The sequence below is a fragment of the Zalophus californianus genome, chromosome X (genome assembly GCF_009762305.2).
Source record: "Zalophus californianus isolate mZalCal1 chromosome X, mZalCal1.pri.v2, whole genome shotgun sequence".
Classification (NCBI taxonomy): Eukaryota; Metazoa; Chordata; class Mammalia; order Carnivora; family Otariidae; genus Zalophus; species Zalophus californianus.
The window spans coordinates 119,955,983-119,974,126 of record NC_045612.1 but is presented as its reverse complement, the minus strand read 5'-3'; the positions used below and the strand labels follow the sequence as shown (position 1 = coordinate 119,974,126).

At 49.0% G+C, this 18,144-nt stretch overlaps 1 protein-coding gene across 2 annotated transcripts; it reads left to right on the top strand.

The window, feature by feature from the left end:
• Positions 1-2,842: 2,842 nt before the first annotated feature.
• Positions 2,843-3,592, top strand: LOC113931265 (MIT domain-containing protein 1-like). 2 transcript variants are annotated; one of them, XM_027609057.1, is made up of 2 exons: positions 2,843-3,231; positions 3,325-3,592. In XM_027609057.1, exons 1-2 carry the CDS (start codon positions 2,843-2,845, stop codon positions 3,590-3,592), a joined length of 657 nt encoding a protein of 218 aa, XP_027464858.1. The 2 variants fall into 2 exon arrangements, with proteins under 2 accessions (XP_027464858.1, XP_027464857.1); XM_027609056.1 differs by having other exon boundaries at positions 2,843-3,592.
• The last annotated feature ends 14,552 nt before the right edge of the window (positions 3,593-18,144 follow it).

Below are 18,144 nucleotides of genomic sequence, written 5' to 3'. Positions count from 1 at the left end.
GGTGTGCCACGCTGGCCATGCTGGTGGCAGTGCACGGACAGCAGGGCGGGCTCACGCTGCCTTAGCTTTTTCCTTCTTTTGCCTCCCCCTGCCTCTCAGTTTCCTCTTTGGCTTTAGGCACCCACAGCGAGCCTCGGGTAATGCACAAGAGTGAAGAGAGAGAGAGCAGTGGCTGCAGGTGGGATCCTTCTGTCTGGAAGCGGTGGTTTGGTGTGTAGTGTTGGGTTAAAACGGATCTCTGCGGGGCGCCTGGGTGCCTCAGTCGTTAAGCGTCTGCCTTCGGCTCAGGTCATGATCCCGGGGTCCTGGGATCAAGCCCCGCATCGGGCTCCCTGCTCCGCGGGAAGCCCGCTTCTCCCTCTCCCGCTCCCCCTGCTGGTGTTCCCTCTCTCGCTGTGTCTCTCTCTGTCAAATAAATGAATGAATAAATAAATAAATAAATATCTTAAAAAAAGAAATGGATCTCTTTGCCACGCACCCAGAGTAAATCCCCACCTGCCTCGGTGAGCGCGACCTTGTACAATCAGCTCGGTGAGACCTTCTCCAGGGGACACTGGCCGGACTCTCTGCCCCATTCAAATTCATTTTCTCCTTATCTCAAATATTAACCGTTGAGGTAAGAAACCGGAGAAGATCTGGTCCTCTGCCTTTAAGATTACCTTCATCTTGGATGGTAGTCACTGTCTAACAGGTTTGCCATAGGCTTCCGTGGTTGTGTTTCTCCACATTTATATGGATCCCTTCTCCCTCTTGGAGAATTATGTTAACTGTTTTGGAAGAGCCCCAGCTCACACTGGCTGAGGAGGTCTGAGTTCCGGTGTCTCATGAGGAGCGTGGTCCAGCAACAGTCTGGTAGGATCTGGAAGGAGAGAGGAAGTCCTGGTGGCCGCGTGGCCGTTTCCTGACCGCCCTAGAGCCCCCCAGTGGGGCAGGGTGAGGCGGGCAGCTGCTTCCACACAACACCAAACGGCTCTGAATGGGGCAAGCCCTGAGGGCCGAGGCCAGACTGCCCAGCCAGCTAGGAAGCCCCATCTGTCTTGTATGATACACATGACCGCTTCCCTTCTCATGGGCCGACGGGATGCACTGGGCTGTAGATTCTAGGCACTTCCATCATGGTGAATTGCATGAGTCGACATCTTGAGCAGAAGTGTAGTAACACCTCCATGAACCCGTAACTGAGGCTCATTGTCTAGGGACCACACCGCTCAGCAGAGTACTTGGGCTATTTTGGAAATTAGAACCAGTTCCCTGACCTGTAGCGCCCCCGGGACGGGGGGTAAGCCCCCCCCCCCCCCCCAGGGCCAGGTCCATATGGGAGCCCGCCAAGCAGGCCTCCGTCACCCTAAGTACAAGGGTTTGCAGCGCCCACCTCCCTGTCCTGGGTCTGCATTTCCCACGATTCCGTTGCCTTTCGAGTGAACCACGGGAACTGAAATACCCGGCTAGTTTATAACCTGCCAGTTATTGTTTTAACACACAACTCTTCTCCATTAACACATCATGATGGATTAATCTGTGAGATAATCAACTGCCCAGAGCTGGCCACCTCAGTTGACAGAACACAGGAAACGTGTTCTGAATGGAGAGAATGAATCTGAAACAATCTCGAGTTTGGCTCCCATTCCCAAGGGCAAGGCCCCCAAGAGGAATGACAGGGCAAGGAGGGAGTGAGGGGGATCTTAGGAAGAACAGTATAAGATGAAGTTACTGGTACCCGGACAGTGTTATGAAATGGGGTGTGGCGGAAGGAAGGAATTCACATTTCTTAAGCAGTGAATGCAAATTAATGCTTCATTTACTCCATTAAATCTTCACATCGCCTCTGTGAGGCTAGTATTAGGAGCTCCATCTTAAAGATGATGGGTTAACGCAGAGATACAGGTGAGATCAGAGGGGTTAAGCCAGCTACCCAAGGTCACCGAGGACGGACATTGTCCCACCCCAAACGGACCCAGCTCTGTCCCACCAGTTCAATTGGTTTTCCAGTTGTACTGGGGACCAGAATCGCCTACGGCGCTTGGAAACCATGTGGATTCCAGGCCTCCACACCGGAGAGCCTGATCCCTGGGGCCCAGGGATCTACGTTTCTAAAACTAGCCCAGGTGCCTCTGGCGCAGCTGGTCCGCAGAGCCCAGTTTGGGAAGGACCGAAGCTTCCTCTGGGACACCCGGGACGGTTAATAGAGGGGTCACTTCAGCAAGGAAAGCCCGCGGGCTCTCCCTCTGTGTCTAACCCTCAGAGCTCCTACCCGGCTGCTAGGGTCCCCCTAGGCACTTGTTTTGGAGGGATATAATTTACATAAGATTGGTAGCTCTGTTCGAGGCTAAAACGTGAAGACAATTTGGACAAGAACAGGGGACAGATTTAGGTAGAGACGGGTAAGTGGCCAACTGGATTCACAGTCCCTTAAGTCCTGACAGAGCTGCTTATATTCACAATTTTTTTTAAAGATTTTATTTATTTATTCATGAGAGAGAGAGAGAGAGAGAGAGAGAGGCAGAGGGAGAAGCAGGCTCCCAAGAAGCAGGGAGCCTGATGTGGGACTCGATCCCAGGACTCCGGGATCATGACCTGAGCCGAAGGCAGACGCTTAACCATCTGAGCCACCCAGGCGCCCCTTATATTCACAATTTAAAGGGCGCCTTTGCTATAATTTCCCTACTATCTGACCGAATTCGTGGTTCTATGTATACGGTGCAGAGCGCCACCTAGCAGAACCTCATGGCTGTTGCTGTTCATTTCCTGCCACCCCCGGCTGGGTCTCCAAAGTGAGGTGTGGGAAGAAAATATAAAAATAGGTATCATCTTGGAGCTTGGGGCGCAGGGGAGTTTCGGAACTATGGCGAAGTCCGGGAAGGAGCTGGATGGTCAGAGCGTGGCTGCACTCACGGCGTTGAAGCGGGCGGTGGAACTAGACTCGGAGTCCCGGTACCAGCAGGCTCTGGTGTGTTACCAGGAGGGGATAGACCTGCTCATGCAGGTTCTGAGAGGTACCAAAGATGATACAAAGAAATGGAATCTCAGAAAACAAATTACGGGCTACATGGATAGAGCAGAAATAGTGAAGAAATACTTGGATCAAGAAAAAGAAGATGGAAAATATCACAAGCAGATTAAAATAGAAGAGAATGCAACAGGTTTCAGTTATGAGTCACTTTTTCAAAAACACCTTAATGAAACACTTACAGAAGTTTGGGTGCAAGATCCTTATATTAGACAGATTCATCAGCTATATAACTTTCTTCGATTTTGTGAGATGCTTATTAAGAAACCATGTAAAGTAAAAACTATTCATCTTCTCACCTCTCTGGATGTAGGTAGTGGGAAACAGCAGCAAAGTAGTGGCCTGCAAGAAATAAAAGAGTCACTCCAGAATCACGGTGTGCTATTGGAATTAGAATATTCTTCTTCAGTACATGACCGAGAAATTAGGTTTAACAATGGATGGATGTTTAAGATTGGAAGAGGACTTGATTATTTTAAGAAACCACAGAGTCGTTTTTCCCTTGGATATTATGATTTTGATTTAAGACCATGTCATGAAACAACAGTGGACATTTTTCATAATAAGCACACACAAAAAATATGATGGGTAGTAGCTTAATTTGCATTATATATTTCTATTTTAAGTGAATATTGATTTTGTTGTTACTTTGGATAGATCATTCCTATAATTACAAATTTTACAATAAATTTTTACATGTCTACTAAAAAAATAGGTATCATCTTTTCAAAAGTGTGTTCGTGGCTATTTCATCATATACCCATTGCATTAATACAGAAATATGTAGGGATGTATGTTAAATGTTGTTTATTGATGAGAGGACAATATAAAACAATGTTAAAGACCATAGATTAACCAATCTTGGTTTTGAGCATTTATTTCCCTTGCTTTGGCTTGGTGTCTCAAGTTGGGGGGGGGGGTCATGCATTTCCCTTTGCAAGTGCAGGTGTCGATGAAAAACCTGAGCAGCCCTCTTTCCCTATGACACATTTCTGTTTTTCATAGATGATGGCCCCCAATGTTTCACTGTGGTTTAAGCAAAAATGGAATCCCTCTTAGTATGTCCCTGGCTCTCCGACTCTCAACCTCTCTTGCTGAGCACCCCCCACTCATATTTCTGAATAATCTAACCACTAACCATTCTCTCCTGCCACCACTCTCATCCCACCGGTCCATCAGTGGCATCTTTGAAGCCTGCTGAGACTTGATAGTTTGAGGGTTAGTGGTCCTTTTCATCCTACTGACCCGTGGGTTCAGGAGCACTGTCCCTGGGTGGGCATGATGCTTGGGTGCTCCATGCCCGCTTCCCACAAAGTTAACCAAGTCAAAGATGATGGAATGCTCACATGCTTATCTATATATGTGTATAGATATCCACTCATATATACGTGCGGTTCTGTGTGTATATACATACATATATACGCATGGGTGTATATATTTGTGTTTATGTGTATGTATGTGTGTTATTAGAATTGCTAAGTCTAACTTCTACATGGGTTAGTTGTAGAACTAAGTGATATAGTCCACGAAGAGTACTCAGCAGGGGGTGTGATATCTACCAAGCGCTCCATAAATATTAGCTTATATTATTATTTTTATTTTATTACTTTAGATATATGATCGACTTTATATTCTTGAACGGTGAATAGTTTTAATGTTTTTTTTTAAGCACACAGTATCTGAGAATTTTCTTCTACTAATCATTTCTGCTATGTATAAAGTTTATGCTCCACATTTCATGTACTATATTCATATACTGTTAAAATTTTTTCATGTAAGGAATGACAGTCAATTTGTTAGCTCTTCCCTTCATTACCTATTCTCAATCACTGTTTGGTCTACTCTTGTTTTCTTTGGCTGTAAATCTATCAAACTTTCCAGAAATGTCTCAGATACCCAGAGCTCATTTCTGTAGGCTTTTTTTAAATATAATTTTTTATTTTCCCTAATCTTCTCTCTAACCATGAGAATACTGACCACTTCCTGCTTAAAATTTATTTGAGGAAAGTCCCTTTTTGTTGATCCAAGTTCCTATATTTCCCCAGTTCTGCTTTTTCCTATGATCCTACAAGAAGAAAAATAAGAAAATCCAAACATTCGAAGTAGTGCCAAATGTTGGTTTGCACGAAACCCTGTGATGGTTCTTTTTTTTCTATTTTAAAGATTTTATTTATTTATTTATTTATTTATTTATTTGAGAGAAAGAGCAGGAGCAGAGGGAGGGGCGGAGGCGGAGGGGCAGAGGCAGAGGGAGAAGCAGGCTTCCCGCCGAGCAGGGAGCCCGATGCGGGGCTCTATCCCAGGACCCTGGGACCATGACCTGAGCCGAAGGCAGCCGCGTCACCGACCGAGCCACCCAGGCACCCCAACCCTGTGATGGTCCTTTATCTGTAAGAATCAGAATTGAATTCTGATATTTGCCCTAACTCTGGGTATAATTGGTCTTCACGGTCACATGGGAGTTTACATTTTTCCTGATACAGCCTGTTTTCATGAAAGTTCATTCAAAAAGCCTCCTTGAGAGAGACCATATCGAGGTTTATATCCAAAAATATAAAGTGCTTTCTTCAGAGACAGTGATGTGCAGGGTTTAATCTCTCCCTAAGAGGGGCTGGTCGCCCAAGTTGAACCACGCCCAGCCTTGGTGAAGCTCACTTGGCCGTTTCGAATTCCACTCAGAAAGTCTGCAGGTTTCAGAATTGCTGGTGTCTGAGGGACCAGGTCACTTACATCTCTCGGCAGCTGAGCAAGACACACCGTCGCCAGGTGGGGCTCAGATCCAGCATTGGCCAAATGTGATGCCCAGAGCTTGGACTTGCCGTCTTGTGACCCTCCAATACCCCGACTCAGCTGAGTTGACCCACCCAGGCATAGGTCGAGAAACAGAAATGCAAACCTTCAATCCAGAGTGAGGACTCCCTGCCATACAGAGCTAACTTAGGGCAGTGGAAGCAAAGACAGGGTACGCTGTGCTCATGGGCAGACGGTCCCAAGAGAAGAAGAGCCGGGAGACAGGAGCAAACAGGAGCAGAGACCATTTCCCCACTGTGGCCGACATGACAAGTCACTCTGTCTGCCGTGAGAAGCACAGGAAGGGGTGAAGGCCAAAAAGGACATGTCTCCATCCTTCACTGTGATTTTGTTTTTTTGTTTTTTTGTTTTTTGTTTTTTTTTAAGATTTTATTTATTTATTAGAGAGAGAGAGAGAATGAGAGATAGAAAGCAGGAGAGGGAAGAGGGTCAGAGGGAGAAGCAGACTTCCTGCTGAGCAGGGAGCCCGATGTGGGACTCGATCCCGGGACTCCAGGATCATGATCTGAGCCGAAGGCAGTCGCTTAACCGACTGAGCCACCCAGGTGCCCCTTCACTGTGATTTTGATTTGCATTTCTCTGGTGATTAGTGATGTTGAGCACCTCTCCATATATACGTTGGCTGGTTGTGTATCTTCTTTGGAAACATGTCTATTCAGTTCCTTTGCCCATTTTTGAAATTGGGTTTTTTTGTTTTGTTGTGTTGTGGGGTTTTTGCTTGTTTTTTGTTTTGTTTTGTTTTTTGCTGTTGAGCTCTACGAGTTCCTTTGTATTTTATTGTATTTTTAAAGATCTTATTTATTTATTTGAGAGAGAGAGAATGAGAGATAGAGAGCACGAGAGGGAAGAGGGTCAGAGGGAGAAGCAGACTCCCCGCCGAGCAGGGAGCCCGATGCAGGACTCGATCCCGGGATCATGACCTGAGCCGAAGGCAGTCGCTTAACCAACTGAGCCACCCAGGCGCCCGAGTTCCTTTGTATTTTAAATATTGACCCCTAATCAGACTTGTGGTTTGCAAAAGTTTTCTCCCCTTCTGTAGGCTGCCTTTTTCATTTCGTTGATGGTTTCCTTTGCTGGGCAGAAGCTTTTTCATTTGATGTGCTCCTACTTGTTGATTTCTGTTTTTGTTGCCTGTGATTTTGGCTAAAAAAAAAAAAAAAAAAAATCATTGTCAAGACCAATGTCAAAGAGCCTTCCCCCTATGTTTCCTTTAAGGAGTTTTACGGTTTCGGTTCCTACGTTTAAGCCTTTAGTCCACGCAAACACACAGGTGGGAGATGACTCTGTCCCATGAATCGCAAGGTTTGTAACCGCAGAGATTCTCAGGCTGGGGATAATACCAGGGTATCTCAGCAGGGAGGACATATTTATTGTGAGACAGTCACAGAGATTTAGATATCGACTCACCCACCTGTCCTAGTAGGTTCTTAACCTTGGTTGCACCTTGAAATTACCCAGGGAGCTTTTAAAAATCCCCATATGCCTGGGCCCCACGTACGCAGACTCTGGTTGAACTGGTCTGGGGGATGGCCAGGCCTTGTGGTTGTGAAAGCTTACAGGTGGTTCCAGGACGCAGGCAAAGTTGAGAACGGCGGCTTTAGGATAACTACTCTCTGACACCCTGTTCTCAGACTGGAGCACGCATCAGAGTCACCTGAGGGCCTGATTAAAACTCAGTGCTGGTGGATCCCACGCCAGTTTCTGATTCAGTAGCGTCTGGAGCTGAGCCCGAGAATTTGCATCTCTAACAAGCCGGGCCCACGGGATGCTGATGCTGCTGGGCCGGGGACCACACTTTGAAAACCCGTGCTCTCCTGAGTGGTCCCCAAACTTCACTGGCTTCGGGGGCCCGGCCCCGGAGCTCCTGGGTCCATACATTTGAGTCCTGATGGCTGCATTTTATTTTAGTTTAGTTTTTGTTTTATTTATTTATTCATGAGAGTCAGAGAGAGAGAGAGAGGCAAAGGCAGAGGGAGAAGCAGCCTCCCCACCCAGCAGGGAGCCCGATGCGGGACTCGATCCCGGGGCCCTGGGACCATGACCTGAGCTGAGGGCAGATGCTTAACCATCTGAGCCACCCAGGCGCCCCTGATGGCTGCATTTTTTTTTTAAAGATTTTATTTATTTATTTGACAGAGAGAGAGAGAGACAGCGAGAGAAGGAACACAAGCAGGGGGAGTGGGAGAGGGAGAAGCAGGCTTCCCGCCGAGCAGGGAGCCCGATGCGGGACTCGATCCCAGGACCCTGGGACCATGACCTGAGCCGAAGGCCGACGCTTAATGACTGAGCCACCCAGGCGCCCCATGATGGCTGCATTTTAAATAAGAGCCTGGTGATCCCCTACCAAGTGATCTAAAGACCAGTCTTTACAGAACTGTCCCCTGGGCACCGTTTATATGAACCACTTTGGGTGCTGAGATGACACTGGTAGACAGGAATTGAGAACGTCACCTTTTCTTTCTCTTTGCCCCTCTTCCTTTGTTCCCATCCAAGCTGACCTTCGGCTTTGTGCACGTTGCCTTGGGGGACACGTGCGGGGTAAGTTATTTGGATTTTGTCTTCTAGAGGCCTACTGGTCTTAGGGGATCATAGAGGGGGTTGGGGAGGTAAGGCGACGCGAGGACATCTGGGTCTCCAGGAAGGGCAAGGGGAGAAAGCTGCCTCTCCACCCATTTTGAAGAGGGAAGGGAAGAGGCGGGCCAGGGAGGCCCGTTGTTCATTCTGAGAAAAGAGGGAATGTGCCAACTTTATGTGCATAATGATTATGAAATGGATGGTGCATGCACACACGCGCGCGCACACACCACTCTGAAACTACTACATCACACCCGGGACCTGCGCGCAAGCCCTGGGAGGCAAGGCTCCCCCAGGCCTCCCCAAGGCTGACTTAGGCTTCGGGAGAGTCGCGTAGAGTGAGGCTCAGAGATGGAAAAGAAACCGAGTCCTAGAAAATCAGTGTTTCTGCACATCGCAGGGGGTAGACTGACATTCACACCACATACACTAGCCACGCGTTCAACTACTTGAGCGTTCTCCACCTGGCTACATTTCCTATCTAAATCTGGTTTTGTTTTCTCAAAATCAAACTCAGTAAGTGGACTTAGAATATGCACTGGGAAGTCTGAGCTTGATTTCCTATCACTTAAAATTTATAAAAAGAAGCCTCCTCTAGCTCATCGCTTAGTTAAAATTCTCTACCTATTCCCAAACGGGGGAGCAAAAGTTTATTGTTTTGCCGTGTTTGCTTTTCTTAAATCTTAAATCCTTTTGAGACCCATGGGCCAAATCGTGAGTAATAATTCTTTTTATTTAGAAACTTGCACTGCCTTCACTGAAACTGCCCCCAAACTAGGAATAAAGCCTTTATACACGTACAGATTTGTATTAACTTTTACAGTGATTTAAATTTTCATACTCCTGTATACATCATCACACACAAATGACTGGTCCTGCTAGTCAGGAAATTCGAAATATTGGGCTGGGAGCGCCACCTGGTGGCACGGTGGTTATTAACACCTTTGCCCTTGGCTGGATCGTCCAGAAGTAATTTCTGACCTTGAAGGCCTTTCTGCAGTCCCCTGGGGGTGCAGATGCAGAAAGGAAGAAGCAAAAATGGTTTTCTCCAACTCTAAGAACACCACTGTGAGAGAGCTGGAGACTGGAAAAAGCGAATTCGAAGGGAAGAGAAAAGAAAACATGTTGGGGGTGGGGGGAGGGGAAGAGGTACTTGAGATGGTGAGGAATCAGGTGAAGACTTTACGGAGTCTTCCTCTCCACTGGAGCCCTGGGCCTCCAACCTAATGGACTGTTCTCCGGGTTTCAGAGTGCCCTCCTATTTGAATTAATTGACTGTTCCCCAAATCTTCCCGCATGTTTTCAGGCTCTGGTATTGACCCCCTCCCCCCAGCAGACGCTCTCGCCCCCAAGAATCCAACCTGACCCCCTACATCCCAAAGACACCGGAGGCTCCCCGACATGCACTTTGTCCAGTGCCCTCCCCTCCGCACCAGAATGTTTGGTGTCACGGTCTTCTGCACCATGGCACAAAAATGAGATTCTTCGCCCAAAGAGCCCGTCCACCGAGGTGCCTAACCCATTCCTCAAGGAGAGGTTGGTCTCCCAACGGGGTTCCTTCCCCTTGGAAAGTGAAAACCCCGCCCAGCCTGCTCTGGGCTCGATGACTTTTGCCGACGTGGAAAACCTGTTCCATCAGGTATAGCCCGTGTGTTGTACAAACACGCTTTTCCGTTCCGCAGGCGTTTCGTCTTCCCGGAACATGGTTCTGTTACTTTCCTTACAAAGACGTGTGTTGTGGCATTGTTTGTAATTAAAAAAAAAAAAAAAAAGGCAAAATCCAAATGTCAATCAATGGGAGATTCATTAAGTAAAATGTTACATCCGTACACTGTGCACGGCAGAGACATTAAAAATAATAAGAACTACAAATTCAAAACAAGGCAAGGTGGAAAAAATGGTACAGAGTAGTACTCGTCGTCTGATCCCAGTTTTGCAAAAGAATTGCCTGTAACGGGGGGCACCTGGGTGGCTCAGTCGTTAAGCGTCTGCCTTGGGCTCAGGTCATGGTCCCAGGGTCCTGGGATCGAGCCCCGCATCGGGCTCCCCGCTCTGCGGGGAGCCTGCTTCTCCCCCTCCCACTCCTGCTTGTGTTCCTGCTCTCACTATTTCTCTGTCGAATACATAAATAAAATCTTAAAACAAAAAAAAAAAGGAATTGCTTGTAATGCCAGGTCAGTATACACAGAGGGAGTATCTTCAAGATCATACACCAAATTGTTAATACTGGTTTTCTTTGATGGGTGGAATTTGGAGGGCTCTCAGCTTCTATGTTATACATTCCTGAATTTGAATGTTTAGAACTCTGTGGTAATATTATAATCAGGAAAAATATATATATATATATAAATGTGTGTGTGTGTGTGTGTGTGTATAACTTCCTTTAATTTTACCGATCTAATCCTCTGTGTCTCCCTTCCATTTTTCCCAACATTTATCAACTGATACGGGCACTGGGGCTGTGCTGGCTGAATAAAACAGCTCTTGGACTCAAAAGGTTTACAGTCTGGCAGAGTGGAAAATGGACCCGGGCACATCGAGTGTAGGGCAGGATGTGACAAGCGCCGCAGAGCTGTCGGTTCATGTGGGCAAATTACTGAACCTTTGCAAGCCTGCTTCCTCCTCTGAAAGTGGAAACCGTAACCCCCACCAAAGCTGAATGTGGGCCGTAGATGGGGAGAGCCTTGGAGGGGTGCCTGGGAAGTCAGGAGGGGTGTGGAGGACGCCTACCTGCTGTGCGGGCCGGCAGAGTGGGGGGCCAAGACCGCACCGGCTCACCGAAGGCAAGCTCCCGGGACCCTCTAAAGTGGGGCGCAGGGGGGCCGGTGAAGAAGACTGCAGAGTCAGGACCAGGGGAGGGCGGTCGCGTGAACTCAGGAGCAGGGCTGAGGTCTGAGAATACGGAGAGGGAGGGTTGGGAAGAGCTGGCCTCTAGATTGCAGAGAGGCTCACATCGCCGCCCTCTGGGGCCCTGCTGATGATGGGCGCTCTGGCCGAGATGCTGGTAGCCCGTGCCCTCCTTCGGGAAGCTTCCGCGGTGTGCCGGGCTCGCTGCTGCGCGGGCCCGGTGACGGGGGTCTGATCGCCTCGCCCGCTACTGTGAAACCCCTTCTAACCTGGCTTTTGAGTTCTTCTGCTCTCAAAACGACTTCGTCGAATGTCGCGGGCCAGCTTCTGTTTGCCAAATTAGGTGACTTTTTATAGGTCCCCGGGATCCTTTCTTTTTTTTTTTTTAAAGATTTTATTTATTTATTTGAGACAGAGAGAATGAGAGAGAGAGCACATGAGAGGGGGGAGGGTCAGAGGGAGAAGCAGACTCCCCGCTGAGCGGGGAGCCCGATGCGGGACTCGATCCAGGGACTCCAGGATCATGACCTGAGCCGAAGGCAGTCGCTTAACCAACTGAGCCACCCAGGCGCCCCTCCCCGGGATCCTTTCTGTTGGTGGAATATCCGGTGGTGGTCAAGGGCACAATTCTGGAGCCGGAGTAACCTGACTTTTGTAACCTCTCTGTGCTTTAGTTCCCTCCCTCCTATAAGAACTGAGCACAACCACAGCCCCTCCATCAAGGGCTCCTGGGGGAGGCGAGCAAGTTCGGAAGGGCCAATCTACTGAGGCTCAGCTACGGCTGGGGAGCCCTTCCTTTCTTCGCCGACTCTCCCTCCCTCCCTCCCTTTATTCTGGAAACATCGACTGAGCTTGCCACTATGCTACAGCCCCTGGGCTGGGCACATGAGGCTACAGGGATGAAGTCCCTGCCCTCAGGGACACACACTGGTCAGTGGACGTCCGCTAAGAGTTTGGGAAAAGGGAAATCGAGGAAGGGCTTGGCCCTTCGGGAGGGCAGAGCAGGAGGCCCCGCTGGCTGGGGTGGGGGGTGCAGTTTAGCCGAGGCCGCTCGGAGTTGATGGGAGTCCAAACTGAGTCTTGGAGGAGTCCCAGAAGGGAGCCAAGTTTGGGTGGAGGGGTGACACGGGGGCACTGTGCGTGGCACTTGGGAGGGGAGACGGAGGTCTGCGTCGGAAGGGGGCTTGCCCTTGGGGAGCTGGCACGGTCTTGTTTATCCACCCAGCCGTCTGTTTTGGATCTGTGGATCTGCCCTCAGCTTCCCCTCCCCGCCCCCACCCCACAGCACTCGTTGTGCGGATGTAACGTTTTACGTAATGAGGCGCCTATTGATCGACGTTTGGGTTTGTCCTAATTTTTTTTTTTTTTCTAAATTACAAAGTCACAACAAGTATCTTTGGAGGGGAAACAACACATCACGAATGTCCACACCTTCTGCCTGTGCTTTTCTTTGGAAAAAGCTTTGTTTGTCTTCTTGTATTGTTTTAAGTGGGAACGTTCACCTTTGATTTTTACATATCTTTATGCCCATATGCATGTACAGAGAATCTTAACCTAGCTCAGTTTCTGTAGTCATTTTTCTTTTTAGTGTTTAAATAAATCTCTTCTTTTAGACTGGTTGTAGATTTACAAAACATTTGCGAAGAGCCGGCACCCAGTCTCCCCTGTTGTTGGCATCTTCTATTACTATTGCTACATTTGTTGATACGTTATTATTAGTTAAACCCCGTACTTCCTTTGGGTTTCATGAGTTCTCCCCTAACGCTCAGAATACCTTATTACATGTAGTCAGCACGTCTCCTTAGTGACAGTCACTCAGATTTTCCTTGTTTTTGATGACCTTGACAGTTTTGAGGATTACTGGTCAGGGATTTTGTAGAGTACCCCATAATTTGGGTTTTTCCGATGTTTTTCTCATGATGAGACCGGGGTTATGGGTTTTGAGGAGGAAGAGGCACAGAGGTGAAGTGCCATTCTTGACACATCATATCAGGGATACCTGTTAGCAACAAAATCCTTTTTCCCTTTGCCCATCAGTATCTATTAAGCTAAATATGGGTTCCCACTGACGTCTCCAACCAACCCATTGCCCCGTGGTTCATTCTGTCCTCGCCCCACCCCCCTGCCCCCAGCCACAAATTCTATTTTTGACCGAGCCCCTTTATATCTTAACTTTCTAAAGACCCCCCTCACCCCCTAGCCACCCCCCTCTTTAGTCATGGACAAGGATGGCTAAGGCCTAAAGCTTTACAAGCTATAAACACCTTTCCATGTGACTGCAGGCTCAATGGAACAATCACACAGGATGGTCTCGCTTCATCACCCAACTCCTTCAACTGTGGCCCCTCCTTCGCTCTGTCCCCACCACCTGACCTTGAAAGCCTCCCGCTGTGTCAGCCAGCTTTCACTCCCCTCTCGGAAGCCTTTCCCTCCACGATGCTGTGGGGTTTAGAGCAAACCAGGTCGCCGCCGTGTCAGGCCTCCTTTGCCTCCATGCTCCCCACCGCTCTCAGGTCTGGGGTAGTGAGGAAAATTCCAGACACTGCTTCCCCTGCTCCTGATTCCCAAAACTTATCTGCGGCTTCTGAGTTTCCTCTCGAACTTAGCACAGGCCAGGCCCTTGTCTGAGACCCAACTGGCATGTCTCTCTCTCTCTCTCTCTCTCTGTCAGGCTCCTCTCTGACCATGCCCTCCTCTTCAGGCTGGATAAATTAAACCTTGTCCAGGGAAAGGAAATACCGTTTTATGTGTGGTTTCATATATTTCAAACATTTAGAACTCGACTGCAACTTTTGCAACTGCTCTTTCCTCGGGTCCTGTGGCGCCGACCCTTCCCTGAAGCAGTGACCGCCTCAGAGCCCCCTTCCCACCGGAGGGAGGGCGGGGGGTGGGGGGAGGGCTCTCACTGGGAAATGTATTACGAGGCCTTTCTGTCTCACTAAGCCCTTTTGGCCTGGGAACCCCTGTCAACGCCTGAACTGGCTTTGGCGGACCGGGAACAGCCAGAAGGGACGTCAGCACACACGCAGTGCGTCACCGGAGAGAGAAGTTTTATGATGATGATGAGCTGTTAGCAGAAGAGGTAGGGAGTAAGAACACAGAGTTGGTGGGAGCCAGAAAACTCACCCTCATCCTCTTCTCAAAACGTGGGTGGGAGGCTTGATGCTGTCTGGCTTTTCACTCAGGGCATTCCTGAAGGGAGAAGCTGAAAGCACACAGAGCAGAAGTGGGGTGGTGGGTTCCCATACTCTTTCCTACCGCTACTGCCCTCCTGACCTTTGCCTTCAGTTCCCACAGCCCTGAAATAAGGTGGCCCTTCCAGCTGTCAAGGGCGATGACTTTTTGTGGTGCTTTGGCCCGTTATTTGAGACACTGGCTTCAGGAAACACAGGAATGCGTCGCAACGGATGGGAAGACCCAGATTTTCAGATAATTGGTCGGCAACCTGGGACTGCCTCAAGAAGGGAATTTGTGGAGGATTTCAAGACCTTGCCTTGGCCCTGCTTGTGCGGTCGGATGTGCTGTTGAAAGGAGACAGTCCCATTTATGATGCTGAAATAGGCTTCAATTTGGTTTAGCTGAGCCACCATGCACAGTTGCGCAGGTCGTCCACTGCTCAAGAGTAGTTGGCCATATGACCAAGTGAGGCTGTAATCCAGCCCTCCCGCTTCATACCTAGCTCTGTGCCCTGATCTGGGGCTATAGAGGCCATAGGAAGAGTGCCTTTAGCTAACTTTTTCATCCAGAGTGCTGCCATTCTCTGATGGGTATTGAGGTATTGTATAGACAAGCACTTCGAGCTTTTGTTTGAAATGAGAAATAATAGTACAAATGGAGAAGAACTGGTTGGGAATGAGCATAATGGAGCAGGTGTAAGTCTGAGTGCTAACGGAGTGCTCTGGAGGGTGGGTTAAGGGACTCGGGAGTGAGGGAGGGAGGGGGAGTAGGGGAAAAGCTATGGAATTGTGGGAACAGGTGCGGGAGGACCATGAGATGGACAGTAGCGGCTACATGCGGCCTGCGTCACCTGTGTGTGCGCTGACCAGGGAGGGGCCGTGGGCCTGGAGGCGCCCTGAGAAGCTGCAGTGGGGCTCCCAGACGTGGGCCCATGGCAGCCGTGCCCTCAGGAGCTCTGCACCTCAATTTCAAGCCAGGATGGACTCATATCAGATCCGGCCTTTGTGCAGAGGAATCCTCTTGTGCATGTCTTCATCCAAATCCGTTGCTTTTAAAGGGTTCTTTCCCATGACTCCTTCCACTGTAGCCTTTACTATGTTCCATGTTGATTTTTTTTTCGGACACACAACTGATGGCAGGTACCTGGTGCTGTCCTAGATCTTGAGCCTTCTCCAGGGCTCCATGGGATTTCCCTGTGTGGCACTTCGCTGTGGTCCGCATGTGGAGAAGCCATCCGCTGCCCTGGGACTGCCCGGGTGCCCAATGACGCCAGAGGGAGGGGGGCGCGGCCAGCACCCCGACCGTGGGTCCCTTGGCCCGCTGTGGGCAACAGCGCAGGGGAGCGAGAAGCCCAGGACGAAGGAGTAGTGATAATACTAGCTCTGCATGTGGAGTGTTTACTCTGTGCCAGGTACTGTCCTAAGGGTTCCGCAAGCCTGGCTTAATCCTCAAAGCCACCATAGGAAGAAGATACCGGTGTTTTTATCCCCATTTGAGAGACGGGAAAACTGAGGCTCAGAGAGGTTCATCTGGGATGTGCTGTTGCCTGACTGGAGCACTCAAAGACAGATCATCTCCATTTTGAAATAAAGACCTGTGTCAGCATGGGGGGCGAGGGGAAGAACAAGGAAGGGGGTAGCCGAGACTTTGGATCCACGCAGGGCAGGGCAGGGAAGGCGGGCCTGGCCACTGAGGGCCAGGTCTGGGGCTCAGGCAGAGGGCCGGCTCCTCTGGCCGCTTTCCACATGGGACTAAGCCTCCGGTCTGCGGTGACTGTCCTGCCCTGGTGTCAATGTCATTGTCCTCTTTCATGGTTACTGGTTGGGTGGAAACACCTGTGAAGGTTCACTTGATTTGAGTAAGTGGCCCATGTTCCCAAGCTTGCCTGGCACGGGCACTGACCAGACTGTGCGTGGGTATCACCCAACCGTGCGCCGTGCATGACGGGAGCCGAGTTGACTGGTCTGTGATCGGCTGACACTTTGCGGCCGGGGAGCCAGGGCATGTGTGTCCGGCTTTTCTAGAAAGGCTGGCCAGCAATCCAGCCTGAAGTTCAGCCCACTACTGGCAATCATTTTTACTTCTTCTTCTTCTTCTTTTTTTTTTTTTTTTAAAGATTTTATTGATTTATTTGAGAGAGAGAGTGACTGATAGAGCACAATTAGGGGAGAGGGGGCAGAGGGAGAGGGAGAAGCCGACTCCCCACTGAGCAGGGAGCCTGAAACAAAGTGATCCCAGGACCCTGGGATCATGACCTGAGCCAAAGGCAGATGCTTACCCAACTGAGCCACCCAGGCGCCCCTTTACTTACTTTTTAAAACTTTATTTTGGAGCAAATGGTTCAAGGGACACCAAGAGACTGGTGGCAGGTAGATGAGATCTCTGAGCTCACTATCATGAAGGCTTCGGGGGAGCCCATGAAGCCACAGTCTGAGTTCCCTGGTGTCATGGGAACCCTGGGAAGGGGGGAATAATAATGGTACAATGTGTGTATCATGCGCGTGCACGCATGCATGAAAATGTCACCCCCGCCCCACCCCATCCCCAGTGTCAGGCAAGATGAAGTACATGCTATCCCATTCCAAATGACTCTCTTGGTCAGGGGTCAGCCAATGCTTTCGGGGAAGTAAATATTTTAGACTCTTGTGGGCCAAGAGGCACATTAAAGACACGATGTAGGTACTTACATAGTAGGAGAAAAACACATTGCACTATTATTTAATTGATAAAATGCAAAATATAATAATCGAGTGCACTTTTTTGTAACATAGGCCTAATAATGACAACAATGGAATTCTTTTGGGGGATGATCACATTCTGTGTAATTGAAGTTTAAGGCTATTGTTCCTTATCATCAGATTGATTGCAAATGTTTATTTCTGAAAATTATTCTTCACCCCCGTCCCCCCCACCCCGGGGCTGGATTTGGCCAACATGCTGCAGTTTGCTGGCCCCTGTGCATAGTTAGACCTCTGGAGGAGCTCTGAGAGCCCCAAATCCTGTTCACTTATCTGACCGAATCAGGAAATTAACGTTTCCTGCCTCATGAATGCCCATGCTCATCCAGTCACTCACTCACTCACTCACTCATTCACTCACTCATTCACTGGATGTTTATTGAGCTTCTACCATGGGCCAGGTCCTGGCTGAACTGCAGGGACACTGGGGGGTGAGACTCCCTCCCTGCGCCACACCCGGTGGGGGACCCACACCCACCTTAGTCTGTGCTGTCTTGGAAACGTGTGGAACACAGATGAAGCAATGCTAATGTTATTTCGCTGCATTATATACCAAAAGATGAGTTTGGGCAATCCTACACTGACTTCAAATGTGTGGTCAAGCTTACAGAAACACCACAGTTTTCTAAGTCGAAGAAAACATGTCCCTGTTTCTCTCCCTCCTTTTCCCTTGAGCCTGCTCTCCAGAGCAAACCGATGTCAACACTTTGGTGAGGGTCCTTGCAGCCGTCTCTCCCCACCCCCACTACACACACCCACACACCCAAATATACACAAGTTCACACACACACACACACACACACACACACACCCATATGTGTTATATTTGTATCATTCATTTAAATCATTTTATAAATAACTTTCTCCCCCTGAATTTCAGTTTTGAAATTTTAAAGCACAGTCAAGAAATGATTTGGCAACACTTAAGAAATCACAAGTTCCCTTCTTCCCACATAAACTTCTGCAAACTGTGTGCTAGCTTCTGCTGAT

Bases quoted from the DNA above. Each gene is read 5' to 3' on its own strand.
- LOC113931265 (XM_027609056.1), top strand. From the start codon at position 2,843: ATGGCGAAGTCCGGGAAGGAGCTGGATGGTCAGAGCGTGGCTGCACTC.